The 17,053-nt window shown below is 42.1% G+C and overlaps 2 protein-coding genes across 6 annotated transcripts; one reads left to right on the plus strand and one right to left on the minus strand.

Annotated features, from left to right (window-relative positions):
• Positions 1-30: 30 nt before the first annotated feature.
• Positions 31-10,654, minus strand: uhrf1bp1 (UHRF1 binding protein 1). Of its 3 annotated transcripts, XM_037244128.1 has the most exons (21): positions 10,410-10,653; positions 9,066-9,228; positions 8,759-8,797; positions 8,539-8,630; positions 8,284-8,473; positions 8,017-8,157; positions 7,239-7,409; positions 6,854-7,034; positions 6,689-6,775; positions 6,421-6,591; positions 6,054-6,199; positions 5,394-5,535; positions 5,003-5,196; positions 3,726-4,936; positions 3,445-3,629; positions 3,175-3,305; positions 2,922-3,072; positions 2,578-2,834; positions 2,354-2,462; positions 2,238-2,290; positions 31-1,983 (listed from the first exon to the last, which is right to left on the minus strand). In XM_037244128.1, the coding sequence occupies exons 1-21, from the start codon at positions 10,451-10,453 to the stop codon at positions 1,867-1,869; spliced, it is 3,975 nt and encodes a 1,324-aa protein (XP_037100023.1). In that variant the 5' UTR covers positions 10,454-10,653; the 3' UTR covers positions 31-1,866. The 3 variants fall into 3 exon arrangements, with proteins under 3 accessions (XP_037100023.1, XP_037100013.1, XP_037100005.1); XM_037244118.1 differs by having other exon boundaries at positions 2,238-2,284; positions 2,578-3,072; positions 10,410-10,654; XM_037244110.1 differs by having other exon boundaries at positions 2,578-3,072; positions 10,410-10,654.
• LOC119117720 (protein ILRUN-like) lies at positions 9,168-16,136 on the plus strand. Of its 3 annotated transcripts, none has more exons than XM_037244204.1 (6): positions 9,168-9,186; positions 11,457-11,627; positions 12,855-13,009; positions 13,214-13,411; positions 13,491-13,813; positions 13,943-16,136. In XM_037244204.1, exons 2-6 carry the CDS (start codon positions 11,470-11,472, stop codon positions 14,033-14,035), a joined length of 927 nt encoding a protein of 308 aa, XP_037100099.1. In that variant the 5' UTR covers positions 9,168-9,186; positions 11,457-11,469; the 3' UTR covers positions 14,036-16,136. The 3 variants fall into 3 exon arrangements, with proteins under 3 accessions (XP_037100099.1, XP_037100090.1, XP_037100107.1); XM_037244195.1 differs by lacking the exon at positions 9,168-9,186 and adding an exon at positions 9,596-9,720; XM_037244212.1 differs by lacking the exon at positions 9,168-9,186 and having other exon boundaries at positions 11,350-11,627; positions 14,101-16,136.
• Positions 16,137-17,053: the final 917 nt, after the last annotated feature.

Genomic DNA, 17,053 nt, shown 5'->3' on the forward strand with positions numbered 1-17,053 from the left:
TGCAATAATACCACACAAGCACAACTTCAATGTGTTCAGCAAGTGTTCATTTATTCTGTTAAAATACTTTACACTCGCTAATGGTTCACAGAACCAATTTCATATTAGTCTTAAGTGATAAAGACATAAATTGTAATATTCCACACAAGTAATGTCCGCAGGGTTCAAAACACTTACACCTGCCATCTTGCTACTTTGTCAAAGTGAGTGAAAAATTCTGTGGTTTTACTCACACAAGTGCAAAGGAAACAACACCTTGATATTTGGAAGTTCATGCATTCGAGAGAAAACACACAAAGAAATCCTCTTTAGTGGGCCACTCGTTTCTGCAGTACACATTTGCTTTGGAGGGCAGAGATAATCTACATTTACGTTTTCTTGATCATTCTATTGCTTAGAAATGTAACATTCCTCTTTACATCCACTACTGGAAGGCAGCGGAGTAACCTTGACAGGAGTGCATTGGCGAGTTAGAACCACAAGAGGTCTCCCTTGTGGGCCGAGATGATCAAGTGACCTGAGAGGTCTGTAAATTGCGCACCTCTCCAAAGGCAATAAATAGGAGGCAAAAATACCGTACAACATATGACAACAGAGAAGATATCAACATTTTCAATAAAGCATTCATGTAATGAATAACGTGTTACAATGAATGGCTACGTCATTATTCTGCATTAAATAGAAAACGCAAGCATTTGCTCTAATACATCAATTCTAATTCACAGGATTATTGAATGTTCAGAAAAGTGCTTTACGTGACACTGCATGAGCATGCATAATTAGTACCGCAAAGACATCTTATGGTTCCAAAATACTGTGAGTGTTAGTGAACCAAAAAATTGCGTCGATACGTCCTACGCGCATACAAGTAAACAAACGAGCTCGGTGTGCTGTCACCGTCAAGTGTCCACAGGTAGTAACACTAGCAGCTTGTTTCCTTACAAGCTGCAAAGGCGCCGAAATAAAAATGCATACAATACTTTTCGTAACCTTTACAACACTGCACGGAAATAATAAACTGTGAAGATGGCAACAAGGTGAACTTCGACTTGCATATGCCAATGTATTACGCTTTAAAAAAAACAGTTTTGTTGTATTCGACTTGAGATGCTACGTTATAATTTTATAAATAAATACGTCTATTGTACAAACTACAGTACCAAGTCATGCGATTAGTGTGTATTTGACACGCAATCAATCTTAATATCCACGCCACAAACTATCAAGTGGAAAGAATTTAAAGCTTGATGGTATCTAACGGAGCATGCTGCATGACAAATACAAAAACCATACAATGAGTTTACTGTCCATGTGGGCAGAAAACAATTGAATCACTGTCTGATAAGAGTACAGTGCGTAGTGTACTTGGCTAGGAATTATTTGGACATTGACTTAGTGAAAAGCAATACATTTCTTCAATAGAATCTCACAATGGATTTGAAATTATTCCGTAAAAAAATATAGTCAAAACGTTAGCTTTAATAGCGATCATCATAACATGTGCCGCACAAAGCATTGCAATGCAATCATTTTGAAATTCTTCAAAAGTCAATATTTGAACGTTTTATTTCAAATCCACTGAGTCAAAAAAAAAACTGTCATTGTCCAGATAATTACCAAACTACCAGTTATCGGACCATGTTCCGCTTTAGTAGGCTAATTGCACTGCCTAATTATTGCAGCGTCATCATATAATCAGCTAGTTATCGGACCATGTTCCACTTTAGTAGGCTAATTGCACTGCCTAATTATTGCAGCGTCATCATATAATCAGCTTGACTTTCCAAATGTGCTTGGAAAGAGTAGTAGTGGCCTCTGACGATGTTCTTCGACAAGATCAGCATAGAGGCATGAAAGCCGCGAGGCTCAGAGGCTAAACTCAGGGTCATACTTCTTTATCTCTAGTAGGAGGCGATCTCGGTCACTGAGGGCCTGCGTGAGGGCCATCTGGGCATCCGAAAGCTCGGACTGCAGGTTTTGCCTCTGTAATGGCACCATTATGAGATTAGTTTTCCTACATTTAAGCAGAGTGGTTACGTTCAACTGACGTTGTCCACATCGTTTTGATTTCAGCCTCTCAGACGTAACAATTCTGATTTCTGTTATCTTTAGTGTTTAATCAAAATAAGACATTTGCTTTTGACTTTTTTGCTGATTGGCTCATTCGATTTCACAACTAGTCTAACAAATGTAAAACATTCGGTGTGTATGGTTGTGCCAGCATGGAAATGGCTTACCTCACTCTGCTGTTTACCAGAGCAGGAATATTTTGGACTGTCCAGACCTTCAGCTACAAAGGAAAAAAAATGGTCAAAATCAGCAAAACTTTTGCTGTACTATATAACATGCCCACCTTTGAGCCTCATGATTCCATCTTCGCCGCGTTTGAGAAGCAGCTGATCGACAACAAATGTGGCTGAAGTTGGCTGAGGAGCTGTTGGGTAAATTCTCGGGCTATCGTCCTATTAAAAAGAAAAACGAGAGCGACGATCAATTAAAGAACGCCTTACAGCCTTTTAATTAGATCTGTGCTGATGCGGAAACATTTCTAAATAAAAAATGACTTCAATGGCGCACCTTAATTGTAATGGTTACGTTGCTGACGTGTACGTTCATCGGCTGACCATCCACGCTAAATTCATCCTCCAGAAAAGGTCCGATGTTTGCTACGGTGGAGGTTAACACCTCGACGTGGCAGTCTTGCACTCTGACATCCAGCAAACCCAAAGACTCGCTCGTTTCAGCGCGTCGTGCCGCAGATGGACCACTTTCTGCTCGCATACGGACTGCGGGTGAGCCTCTGCTACCTTGCCCATTCAACTTGTAGGCAGGAGCTGCACAAAGGGAAAGTTGAGGGCAAGGTGACCCATACATGTTGTATGTTGTTAGCAGTGTGTCTGTTAGCAGCAGTTCAAGTTTACCTTGAATGACACCAGCCAGCAGGTCTAAAACCCTGATGTTACCCATCTGTACAGAGCTTAGATTCTGGGCTTGTACAGCAATAACTTGGTCCTCTCCCTTTATTTCCACAGTGCAGGATGTCCCATTTAGAATAAGTAACAACACAGAGGACTACAAGGAACGTACGAAAAAAAGAACCGGAATAATTACTTGTGAAAATAAAATCTGTTGAGCAATTCCATAAATGTGTAACCCCTGAATATAAACACCAACCATATCCGCAGACACGTCCTCTGTACTGAATGACAAGGAGCTGCTGAGATCAGCTGATGAGCCTCCCTCTGTGCCAAGAGCAGGGCTGCCTGAAGGATTGACACTGGCGCGTGCGGAATCTACGCCGGACTCTGGAAACGTCAAACAACACGCTGAAGGCCCGATTTACAAAAAGGTTTAGACGTGCACTAATGAGAGCCAACTCACTCACACACATATCTGGATGTATGTGGTAGTTCATGTCATTAAAAATGTAACCATTGCAAGTACCTGAATCCATGAGAACGACAAAATTGTCGCTGGTGTCACTTCCCACAGACAGGTTTTCATCTGGCAGACTGCCATCCAAGATGGCACTGTCAAGAGAATGCAGGGAAGGCGACTGCTTCATCATTTGGTGCCGTAGGCTGGACACCAGGGAGGGGGAAGGCTCCTCTGGATGTTGGACTTGTTCCCTGTCAAACACACGCATTCGTTAAGAGCGTCAGCCTGTGATGCGGAAACGCCTGATTAAATTGACAACAGCTCAGCGGGAAAGCAATCACACTTACTTGGTCTGCGGACTGAACAGTTTGCTCATCCCGGAGCCACGGCTCAATATGCTAAAGGCGTCTCTTGTTTTTGAAAAGGCGCCTTTGGTTAAGTCCAGCGAGGCACTGATGGCATCTTTGGTCACATCTTTGGTGACATTGATGGCGCTTGATAGTTCTCCCTCCAGGCTGAAGGTGGAAGGCTCTCTGGAGAGGCTCGGGGAGTTTCCGGGTGAGAACTGAGGTGACAGGACTGGGGTGTCCTCAAGGATGGCCGAGACATCACCTTCCAGTGCCTCTTCTACAGCCTCACAAGCCTCCTCCACCGTTCCGTCTTGATCATCGTGGGCTGTGCTGAGGGAGCACACGCCGTTTTCTAAACCGCTGTCCTCGGGGATCAAATCTGTAGAATGATGCGCAGGGGAGATGTCGGAGTCCGTCAGACTGGGGCTGTCGGTCTCTGGAGTATGGGGGACTTCTTCCTCGTGGTCCGTGCCGGCTGGTGGTAAGAGGAGACCCACCTCCACTGAGTCCAAAAGCAGGGCAAGACAAACCGAGGTCGGTTTTGACTTTTGGTCAGAACTCTGCTTCATGTCCTTTAGATCCCGACTTAATTCCACTCCCAAACGCGCCATGGCGTCCTTCATTCTCAGCAAGGCAACATATTGGTAGTGGTTGAGCCACATCTTGACCGGCGTGATGACGTGAGCAATGACGTGGACAAAAGCAAGCGCGGCATCTCTGTGGGCAAGTTGTTCAGAGGGGAGCGGATGGCCCTCGCTTGGGCTGGTGGGGTAATGTGATGAATCCCCGAACCAGGCAGCGGGCTTGCACATCCATACGGACACAGCAAAGGGCTCCACAAAAGGGTGCGTTTTGCCTTTAGGGAGTCTTCGTGTTCCATCGAAACCTAGCGCGACACGGGACAGGCTTAGGGACCAGACGTCTTGGGATCGCAGTTGTTTCGGAACGGTCGGTGAAGGCTCTTGGGAGTGCTGGAAGAAAATGGAGGGGATGGCGCAGAAGGCACTACGGTCTCTGGGGTAAGGACATGGCGGCTCGGGCTGGAAGAAGGAACAGCTTGCAAAGGTGTCACAGGTCATGCTGAGGTCAGCTTTGGAGCCGTGGGGACAGTGGCGGGTGTTGCTGAGAGCCATCTGAGGTACAGTAACAGAAAGGGACCGAGGACGCTCTGGATGGTCCAATATAGAAGAATCTAAGGGAATCACCACCTAAAGAAAGCAGCAACAACAAAAATAACCATTCCGCCTTTTTTTTAAACGAATATCACAACTCACCTTGAGCTGAGCTGCATCCAGACGGATGTCAACATGCTCGTCTGCTTTGCTGCTGTCTTGCAAATGGTAGAAAGCTTTGACCTGGTCCAGAGTGTGTAGCAGCCCTCTTGAAAACAGATTAATCCACAAGACACTTTCTGGGTCAACACACAGCTGGAGGCCATTCACCTGGCCGTACAGGTTCGAGGTTGGCACTGCAAGTATAAAACAAGGTTTAAATTCAAGTCTAGTTCAAATTTCTCAAGATAAAGTCAAAGTACTATGAAATTAAGGGAAAAACGTACATTGATGCAAATACATTGTAGACTTCATTCATGCTAAACATTTCAGTACTAACTCATCTGATTTTGTGTTACAGCACAATAAAATAAAAATAAATCAAGTCAGTTACCTGAGAAACTGGGGTTGTTGGGAAAGTAGTATTCAGTAAACTGCAGATGAACTGCTGGTACACTATCTGGCAGATGCAAAACTTTACGATTACATGACAACAGTGGCTGGGTTTTCTTGTTTTGGCGGCTCTTTGTAGACACCTGAATGAAAAATGAAAAATATAATAATCATAAGAATTTTAGGCAAATGCTACCAATTATTAAAAAATATGTTGAGAGTGAGGAAGAGAAAAGAAAACATGAATCTTTTTTCTTTAAAAAAAAAAAAAAAAAAAAAAGCCAAAAACATTTCCCCTTGAGGGTCTCACTCAGGCCAAAGGGGAACTAAAAGCTCCTTTAAATAACCCTGAAAATAACAAGTGAAACACACTTAGATAAAAAAAAAAAACAAATTCAGTGTAGTACCTTTTTTTCAATTTTCCATTTAAGTAAAAATGGTAATGACATGTTTAGCTTATTTTTTGTTGTTTTGTATGAAAAGAAAAACATTTTTAAAACATGACAGTATTATTGCATGTGACCAAACCGACCTGAATAAATGGAAATTTGACACACCCCAAAAAATATCTGCTCGACTTTGTAGCTTGTTTAAATAGCAACCTGCTTGCAGAGCACGACAGTAAACAGGCAAATCAAATGAGGGAATGATAAAATCATGCCTGGTGAATGTCAACGTCGTCTATCCGAACCACCATGCAGCTTGATCGCAAACTCTTCAGAGTTGAGCTCGAAGGACTGGCGCCGGAGTTGTTTCTGGCTGACTGTTCTTTGTCAGAGAGATTTGACTTTGGGCTTGTTGTTCCATCTGAAATAAGAAAGCGCACCTCTTGACTACAAGAGACAAAATAGTTGAGTGTGAACTTTCATTTGTTTTAAGTCCTCCTTAAGCCGCCACCGAACAATCGTGGAGAGTTATGTTTACACGACTAATCGATGGAATAATTGATTGTAAGAAAAAAAATAATTTGTTACAGTGCTAGTGTAGTGTGTATCATCTAGTACGTGAAATAAATTCTGAATGCATACCTCGAGGCGTCCTTGCGGGGGAATCGTCGTGTGGCTCGGGCGTCTCGGTACACGGACCCGGAAACCCGAACGACTCTGCTCTCATCTGGTAGTCGTGTAGCAGTTTGCCTGCCCACTGCGCCTGAGCTTCCATAGCTCCGCTGTGGCGTTCCCAGTGTCGACATCCATCGGCTGTGGCGGAGCAACATTAAGCGCCAGTTAAACGTAGACATCAAAAACGAGTGGCTGAAGTGAGTTTAATCGTAAAATAAGGGCTCGTCGCACTCACCCTGCCGGTGAACAGGATAGTAGTCAAAACCCAACTTCCTGAAGGTCAACTGCATTGCACCTTGCAAACCTGGAGGTTCTTCTAGATCTGTCAATATACGTATTGTAGCAGTTAAAAGTGATTCTGTTGGGCCTTTATACTTGAACCCAAGTCTGTCGAACGTACCTTCAGCTACAGAGGAACTGTCGTTGCATACATGAAGGTCCAAGCGGGAAATGAAAGTGTGGTAAGAAGATTCCTTCACATCAAAGCGATCAAAATATTGACTCATGTTGTTGGGTGAGCCAATATGAGCGGGTGTTGACTGGGCCCAAAGGTTGTGGAGCCCAGGTGATGGCGGAGCAGTCTGCAATACAATAAAGCTAATTGTCAATATTTAGGAATAAAAAATTTATTTGGGCTCACATTTGAAGTTAACGTGTTTATGTTCTTGAAAAAGGAATGCAATCTTTGAGATGTGTTTTCAGATTAAAAATGAAAACAAAACAAATAAAATCAAAATCAGGACTTTGAAGGTTCAACGTGACGAGATCACAATAGGCAGCAGGACCTGCAGGGACTCTGCAGTCATGCTCTTCCTCTGCTGAGCAGACTTCTCCATGGCCTCGCTGAGCGACTTGGCGTAGCGGATAATGGCTTTGAGCTGAGAGTCGGTCAGTACCCACAACAAGTCATCCAGAATGAAAAGCAGCTTGGAAGCCAACACGTTGCAGTCCTTTATCTGGATGGGACAATGAAACATTTGTGATCCAAATGCACGAATGGCAGTGATGATACTTTTCAGGGGCTTTCATGCCAAAACCGGCAACTTTTATCCTCACATACACATTACATTAGTATAAATAAAAAATACAGAATAATGTATCTTGTTTTGTGCACGTTTTCTTCGACCTCATGTAAAAATTATTTTAAAAGATAAAAATTCAAGCGGCTCGGTGGCGCACTGGGTAGCACGTCCGCCTCACAGTTAGGAGGGTGCGGGTTCGATTCCACCTCCGGCCCTCCCTGTGCGGAGATTGCATGTTCTCCCCGGGCCCGCGTGGGTTTTCTCCGGGCACTCCGGTTTCCTCCCACATCCCAAAAACATGCTTGGTAGGCCGATTGAAGACTCCAAATTGTCCCTAGGTGTGAGTGCGAGTGCAAATGGTTGTTTGTCTCTGTGTGCCCTGCGATCGGCTGGCAACCGGTTCAGGGTGTCCCCCGCCTACTGCCCGATGACGGCTGGGATAGGCTCCAGCACGCCCGCGACCCCCGTGGGGACTAAGCGGTTCAGAAGATGGATGGATGGATGGAAGATAAAAATTCAAATGAAGTGGAAAATGTCTCACTCTGCGTTTTAGAGCAATGCGAATGCGTCCCTGGTTAGTGATGAGGCGCAACGGGGTGCTACCCAAATCCTGGTCGTCACTCTCGATGGCGTCTGCCTCGATCCTCAAAGTCTGCCAGTTAATTTCCTTGAAGGTCAACACCTGCAGAAAACAAAAATAAGAAATAAATAAGTGAACGAACGAATGAACGAATGGGTCCACAACACACACAGCAAACCTGACAGTCGTTGATGGGAAAAGGATTTGAGTAAAGCATTGCACTGGTACCTCTCCTCTCTTTGGGTCTGTGATGCGAGTGAAGCGGAGGTCGCTGCGTTGCCATTTGGGGTTGAGGCTGTTGCCTTGCAACTGCCACAGCTCAAAGGAGGCATGGAAAGCCCGAGCGTGCACTTTGATGGTGATGGAGTTGATCCTAACAGACATGCCCTCCACTACTTTCTCGGCAAAGCCGTACTCGCTGCGAAGAGTGGCGGCAAAGGTGAGGCAATGTGCTGAATTTCAGCAGGATCTCTGGAGGCTTACCTCTGGCCTTCTGTGATGGCGATAGGAGAGGGGCCATTGGGAGGACGTGGCTCCTCGCATGTCCTCATTTCTACCTCCACTTTATCCAGAAACTGCACAAAAGAGGAAAAGAGAGTAGAATTGAGGATGTTATTTAAAAAAAAAAAAAAAAGTTTACTTAAGATAGAGAACAACCTTTGCAATGAAAACTAAATACTGGAAAATAGAGGGAACTTCTTACCAGGCAGATGGGGCTTGTTTTTAATTTAGTCCATTGTATCTGCAAAGATAGCAGTCAGTCAAAGTCAGTCAAGGCCGTCACAAAATTTTTTGTGCAGGATTCCACACTTCATTGTATTCACCAGGCATGACGCAAGTTAAATCCAGTTCAACATGTTAAATCCAATTAAGTATCCAATAATGACATAGCACTACTTTGATCATGATTTATAGAGGTCATTGAATCAAGTTACCAACCAATGAAAAAGGTGCTTTCATAGGTCAAACCAATAGAGCTGTCAGCTTGTCTTGTTTTGAAAGTGACTCACCCTGATCGCGGCTTTGTTGCAGTAGACACGTGTGACGGCCAACCAGGTAGGCAGGTCCAGCATGTTCTGCAGAACCTCTTCATCAAGCTCAAGATTGGACAACTGCCCTTCGCCCTTCAAGGTACTCAGGTTGATCTTGTCTGGGGACAGATTCTTGGTAAACCTAAGAAGAATAAACAGACCAAAGACAATCGTTACTTTTTTTATCTGACAATATCAGGTCACAGATTTAGGGGGAAAAATCTCAACAATATATTTCAGGGCTTTTTTAACACCAAAGAAACACTCCAATTTTATATTTAGACAGCTTGGTTAACTAGAACCAATAAAATAATGACAGAATTAAAAGGAAAAGGCAACGCAACAGCAATCAAGCAACAATCTCTACAGTTCACACACAAAGCAGGATTCTGACGCATCAACGTGACATTTCAGAGAATTGTGCAAAATTGTTAGTCAACACAGTGACCTGCCTGACAGACCTGACAGACCAGTTGAACACTTGGTCAATAACAAACTTCAAATGTCAGACAAAAATGCGGGTTTGTTTGCACTTCTGCTACTTTGATTTGCTGGAATTAAAAACAACATTAGTTCAAAGACTATAGCGGCTCTGGTAACTTAAGTTAATCGTTACGATTAATTTAGGATTAAGGTAAGATTAATGTTAAGATTAACATGCTTCAAATGAGTTCAAATATGCACTGTAAAACTGTTGGCCTGAAAATTAAACAGCTCTAAAATTGATCTTAAACAATGTACAAAGAGGATCCGTTTTAAAATACTTAATGGGACTACTACATGCTGGACTGGCTTTGAATACATGGCAAACCGCTAGAAATGAGTACAGCCACATTATCCTACATTAATGCAATTGTTGATGTCTTATCTAAATATTACTTAAGTAGGGATAAAACGAATAACTTAATATGGTATCAGTTGAAATCAAGAATTTGTGATTCTTTCTTAAATATGTCACGTTTATTTATTGTTAGGCTTTTCGACGATACAGTTAGATCTCTAAATCCGCTAACGCACTGCAGTACCACCAACCAAAAATGTAATGGAAAACTGTGATGGTACCAAGATTAATTCAATCGATTTTCATTCAAAAGACGGGCTTTCAAGTTTCATAAAGAATGTGCCTTCTAACGCATAATTGTAATTTCTCTGCTCATTTGATATTCTGCAAGCAGACGTTTTAAACACGTTCGACAAAAAAAAAAAGGAAAAAAAAGAAAACAAGTGCCACATCAACTGCCGATGCGAAGCATTTTATAGTGATTGTTGACGCCGCCAGCCAGCATCCTGCAAGGCTAGCAGGCTATCCTACATGACACTTACCTTGACAAATGTTTCAGAATTTGCTTTTTGATAATCCCGGCCATTGCTGAGGCTGCTGTGGTCGTACCGTATCTCTGCCGAATGGGTTTCTATTTATATCAACATTTACTAGCTTGGAAAACGCTCTATTGAGAATGCATCACTGGCTGGGGGTATCTTAAAAGCCATGGCGATGCTGCTAGGCTAGTTAGTATCTCGCTCCCCATCGTAGAGCATTCTCTCTCTCTCTCTCTCTCTCTCTCTCTCTCTCTCTCTCTCTCTCTCTCTCTCTCTCTCTCTCTCTCTCTCTCTCTCTCACCTTTTTTTCTCACGCTCGCCACCATAAACCGCACTAAAGAAGCAATAGCGTCATCTGTCGGGACAATATATACGTATATACGCATATATATTATTAATATATATGTATATATTGCTTTAACAGAATACGTACCTATAGGTAAACACGGTACGTATTCTGTTAAAACCGGAAGCTGGAATCTTTTGAGAACTATTTGGGGACAAGGCTATGCATTATGATGCAAAGGGTTGAAATAACACATTTTAAATGAAAGGTTATTTATTAATGTTTTTTATGTATGTAAATAACACTTTTTATATCATATGTTAAAAAACACATCATGCTCATGATTTCTTATGATAGCAAAATTTCAAGTACGTGTTATGCCACCAAATATTAAATGTCATTCAATTAGGTTACTTTATTAATAATATCTGTTCAAATACATTAGTTCACATGAAAGGTGGGTAGCTTCAAACAAAAGGTTTCACAGCAGAAAAGTATGTGTTCTTGTGTACATGTAGGTACATACGTGTTTTTAATTTTATTATTCATATATTTCGATGATGATGATTTTTGCTATTCTTATTATGATTATCATTATTATTTGCCTGGTACGTAGTATTTCCCAGTCACATGGCCTCGGCGGTGTCAGAGGTGAGCGATGCGATTGTGACATGCGCACTGGGCTCTGTTGTTCACAGTTTTGTTATGGCAAAAGCAGGCCTGCCTCTGTAAAAGGAGTTTCTTTTTTGAATTTCATTTTCAAGAGGCGAAGTGACGATGGAGGGTATGGACCTGGACGTAGACCAGGAGCTCACGCAGAAATTTAGTTGCATGGGCACAACGGACAAAGACATCCTCATCTCGGAGTTCCAGAGGCTGCTCGGCTTTCAGCTTAACCCCGCCGGATGCGCCTTCTTTCTGGACATGACCAACTGGTGAGCTCGGGGACTGAATTGGCCTGTCGCTCGGACTTGGTGTTAGCTATTGCACGCTTGCCAGCTAACATTACTTTCGCGGAGGGAAGACAATATTTATACTCGGGGAATATTTTTTGATCAATGTAGCGTGTGTTAGATCGAATGCTATAATGTTATGATAATTATTTGAACAAGCATATATGATAGATAAATTGCTGACGCTAACTTTGAAAGGAATTTAGATACTATGTGGTCACAATACAAAGTTACGCCGTTAGCTGAACGAATACATGTAGTTTTCCTCATCTATTGCTTTCCACGGCTATCATTATATTTGCCACCCATGTTAAACTCGCTAAACTGAACGCAATAACTATCTACTATATCTTTCACGAGATGCCAATTTTGCGTGGGTTTCGTGAAACACACCATTAATCCACGGAAGGATAGTTGCTCATGAGTCCTGTGTTATGTAACCTGGCAGCCAAAACCGAAACGTGTAGCAAGCCTGGACCAATTGTCATTCCATGTTATTAGATGTTAACGTAACAGTATAAGCTTACAATTTACACAATGTATGAATGAAGGTAGATTGTACTTTGCTTTGGAGACAAATATTGTTATTACACTGTCGTGTCAACATTCGGCTGTGAGCTAGCGCAAGTCACGTGACAACGTTGTAAGCGCTCCTCGCAACCAGTTTGCTAAAAATAAGATCTGCTGGTTTATGGATGACGAGCGCGTCACGTGAAACACCCACTCACACATTTAGTGGGCTGAAATATGGCAAGTTAAGTCAATGTTTAAATGCTCCTTTTGACTGTCTGGAGCTAACGTTGCAGTGACGCCGACGTCTATGCTGAGGATTTGCTTCTTTTCATTTCAAAGCATTTCTGCCCTCTGCTAAAATTGAATTATGAGAAAAGACCTGATTTGTCACCTACTGCTTGTTGCAGACACATTTATATTAAAATATCGAGCAAAATAACCCGAGTCACCACCCAAAAAGAATGCAAAGAAATGTGTCTGGGATTATTTCTTTCTTTTGTGATGTGTCAAATCTATATTTTCCTGGCCATCACCAAATGTGTGACATCTCACTGGCTCGTAACATTTAATGCAATAGTCATGTTCACATTTGATGACAAAAGCAGTCAAGCTTCTAGAAGTCTTTATAATTGATAGCTATGAAATTAATATGAAAAACAGTAGTGCTAATCAATGTTGTGTGACTACCTTTTTCAGGAATTTACAAGCAGCCATTGGAGCCTACTATGACTTTGAGAGTCCTAATATCAGTGCGCCATGCATGTCACTTGTGAAAGATGTGACTATTGGTGAAGGGGAATCAGTTCCGCCTGACACACGTTTCACCAAGACCTGGAGGATACAGAACACAGGTAAAGCCCACACAACAGTCATGCAGTATATCTCTCAGGTGTAAAATCTTTTAAAAGAGGATTTACCATTTTAAGTAGCTCTGATGTGCTTCTCAGTGGAATATCTAGAAGAGTTTTGGGGGTTTCCCCCTTTTTTGCAGTTTGTACTACATGAATGTTACATCAAGTTAAATAGCGCCACATTCATTCCTGCCTGTCTTCTAGGTGCAGAGTCTTGGCCTCCTGGGGTTTGCCTGAAGTATGTTGAAGGAGATCAGTTTGGTCATGTAAACATGATAACGGTCCGGTCTCTAGCCCCTCAGGAAATGACGGATGTGAGTGTGCCTATGCATAGCCCAGGCTCTCCTGGTATGTACCAGGGCCTTTGGAGAATGTGTACAGTGACAGGACTTTACTATGGAGGTAGGCGTGACCAAACAAAATACATAGCCACTGTTGCAAGGCACCAATCAGGCTAATCCACCCTGATTTTTTGGAACAGATATTATTTGGGTGATCCTGAGCGTGGAGGTCGGCGGCCTTCTTGGTGTCACACAGCAGCTTTCATCTTTCCAAGCGGAGTTCAACACCCAACCTCATCGCAACGTAGAGGGAGATTACAACCCCTTCGCCTCACCGGAGAAAAGCAAATGGCCCAACGGCAACAGCGACCTCCACCACGATGGCAGCCATAAAGTCTCAGAGGAACACTGGCAGGGGAGCCCAAACCAGTTGCAGCCAGATCAGAATGGACTTTCACACAACTCTGTGGACATAGTAGCAAACAGCCTACAAAGCAATCTGTCAATAGTCACTTATAACCAGGTAAGGTGACACAAGGCCCACAAGGATATTTTTGATTTCCAAACTGTCTGACAGAAATGCCATATGTCACATATGGTCAATTTCATTTTTTTTTTTTTCATCACCAGAAATGTCCACTTTATACTTCAGGTTTCAAGTGGGATTAAATTAAAGCCAAGTGTTCCCCTCCAACAGCCTGAGCCCACATTTTGGCTTGACAAGTCTGCACGAGCTCAGTTGTGATATTGTAAATGAAAATCCTTGGTCTGTACACTTGATGTTGCCTAACTTGTTCTTTCTCATTACAGGGTTTACAGGAGCCTTCCCCGTTTGGTCACTCATGAATTTTGGGACTAGTTCTAGAGAAGCTGCAGTAATAAACGCCTCTGGAGCCTACCACGTGGATGAGAGAAGGAAGAGGTTCTTCTATCAGTTGCTGCAGGAAAGTCTGTAATCAATTTATGCAAAGCAACTGTACCCTGCAGCGGCACTCTTGAGCAGCAGAGGTCTCTGAAGTCGGATCCACCGACATCCCACCACCACTGTATGCTCACGTGAATGCTAAGTTAAAAAGTAGCGCAATTGAGTCTTTTGAGTGATCACTTTTTTTTTCTTCTTTTCATACAATTTAGTAGTCGGACTGCAAAGTTACGTGTATTGGTCAAATTGGGTGTGTATTCTTGTGAGTGTGAGTTCAAGGTGAAACCTTGGAAGAAAAGCCATTTATTTTGCCAATTTATTCTCCGGTTTCCGCTTTGATGGCCCAACGTATCGATTGCTTGGGTTTCGGGAAAGTTTCCCTTTAACAAAGAAAAATAATGTGGTCATTACATAAAACGCATGTCTTATTTTTTTAATACACAGAGACTCCAGAAAATATGAAAAGCTTAAGCCAGATAGTGTATTTATACACAATCACCCACCCACCCAATCGGTCACCCATTAAAACTGAAGCAATAGTTTCTGAAATAGAATACACTACAATGATCTTCCACTAGAGGGTGTCATGTTCACTGTACTGGGCCGCTTCACACAGTTCGTACCCGAGTTTTTCAGCCACGTTTGAATTACTGCGAGAATTTAATTTTTACAGAACTTATATTCTGCACTCTTTAGGATGCCTCACACTGGTTTTCATCAGAACTAGACTGGAAAAGCTAGTGTGGGATGATTGAACCCAAACTTTGGTTTGCTGTATGGAATTAAGTTAAATATCAAAGTAATATTCATTGACTAAAATCAATTTTTTCACAAGTCATCTGGTGAGGAAATATTACTAAATAAGAGCCATAGGCTTTTGATCCAATGTAGAGACAATTTGGACAACGACCTTTTTTTCTGTGGAGCATTCAATTAAACTCATGTATCTTTTTGGGAGAAAGCCAGAATATACAGAGAATATTCACACAATTATGTGGAGAAGCTGGAGACTCCGCAGCGAAATCTGAGATTCAAACTCACAACCTTTGATGTGCTAACAAACACGCGCTTCACCGTGCTGCCTTTGAATTATTTTCTTTAACGTGTATGCTGTTTTATAGTTGACACCTATTCTAATCATGTCTCCATCTTATAAGCTCAGGAATTGCGTGATTTATCGCAATTCCCTATCGACAGAATCAATTTATCCATATCACCGGACTGCGGTTTTTATGAACTGCAACGCATTATTGAAAAAAGTCAAATCATGCCCATTTTCATTTTATAGCGCTTGCACAATATCCTTTAATTTGAATGTATTTGATGAATGTTGAGAAGGAAAAAACATTTGGCAAAATGATTAAATAGCCCTCACATTTGTGTTTGTGTTGAATACTATTCTGCATCTTTGATTTCCTTGGATGGATGCAAACATCATCAATCCCGTCGTTACTTAAGAACAGACACGACAACAATGGTGGTGGTGTCTTTTTTTTTGCTGCATATTTCGCAGCACTGGACTGGCTGATCTATGCACTGAGTAACATGACCTCTTCAGGCTTGTGTGTACGTGCGTGTGCGCGTGTGTTTCTTCCTACAGTTGAGTTCCGAAGGGCTAATTGACTCTGAGAGTGTTAGTTACAGCTAATTTTAAGAGTACTTTGACTGGTGAGCATCTTCCATGCGGCTGCATCTTGTGAACCCTAAAACCAGGGTGAACTTTGACAAAACCAGCTAACAGCGAAGCATGCCAAAAAGAGATAAAAAATGGGTAGTGACTTGTCAAGTGCAATGTGTTTTTGTCTGAAGTTACCAATGATGAGTTATACATACAGCAGCATGCTTGAGGACGAGGGTGTGTTCAAAGATTTTTTTTTTCTTGTAAGTTTGATGAATGTTTGTATGAATAAATTATCACTGATAATTGAAGGCTTTTTTTTCTTGTTTGCATCAAACAAACATGGAACACTGCTCCTTGGCGTGAACGCTCAAATAAAGCCTCCCCCCCGCGTCAAAGTTATCACATTAGCCTAAAGGCTAAATTCAAATGCCTTGTGTTGTCTGAAATACAGTGATCCCTCGCTACTTTGCGTTTCGTTTATCGCGGCTTCACTACATTGCAGATTTTTTTCCAAATTAAAAAAACATTTAAAAGTCTAAATAAAACTCCTAAATTGAGGAAACGTGTCTAACCTTTAGGACAATGTGATATTGCTCCAAATGTTCGTTTACATTCCTTTAGAAGTCTGTTTTCGCGTGTTAGCACGATCACAAAATAGCATCTTTCCGCTAACTCGTTAGCCTGCCTAGTACTTCTTGTTGGTGACCGTACTTTGCGGATTTCACTTATTGCGGGTGGTTTTTGGAACCTGTTATCCGCGATAAACGAGGGATTACTGTACACGCCTGCGGCACACCTGATAAGTCGGTAACAGAAAGTAGACTAGCCTCGAGACCAGATGAAACCAGGTCTAAGTTGTGGCGTAGGCAGTGTAAAATAACATATAAGTGGATATAACTAATATAATGTAAAGAATATATAATATAAATACAATAGTATATGATCAGTAAAGAAATAAATAAGTGTACCACAACAGCACAAGCCCCCATGTCTAATTGCGTTCGACTACGAAAATGCCAAAAGAATGGGGAAAAAATGTTCCAGACTTGAACTAAACACCTTAGCCTTTTTCTAAGCTGTCATAATTATTGTGAAGGGGGTGGCAGTTAATGTGCAAGATTTCAAACTAAATTCATATTTTATTTGTCATAGGCGTAGTCATACTGTATGTAAATGGACAGTTATGCATGTCTCTCATTTGGCTCATTGAAACATGAACA

The sequence above is a fragment of the Syngnathus acus genome, chromosome 2 (genome assembly GCF_901709675.1).
Source record: "Syngnathus acus chromosome 2, fSynAcu1.2, whole genome shotgun sequence".
In the NCBI taxonomy this organism is placed as follows: Eukaryota; Metazoa; Chordata; class Actinopteri; order Syngnathiformes; family Syngnathidae; genus Syngnathus; species Syngnathus acus.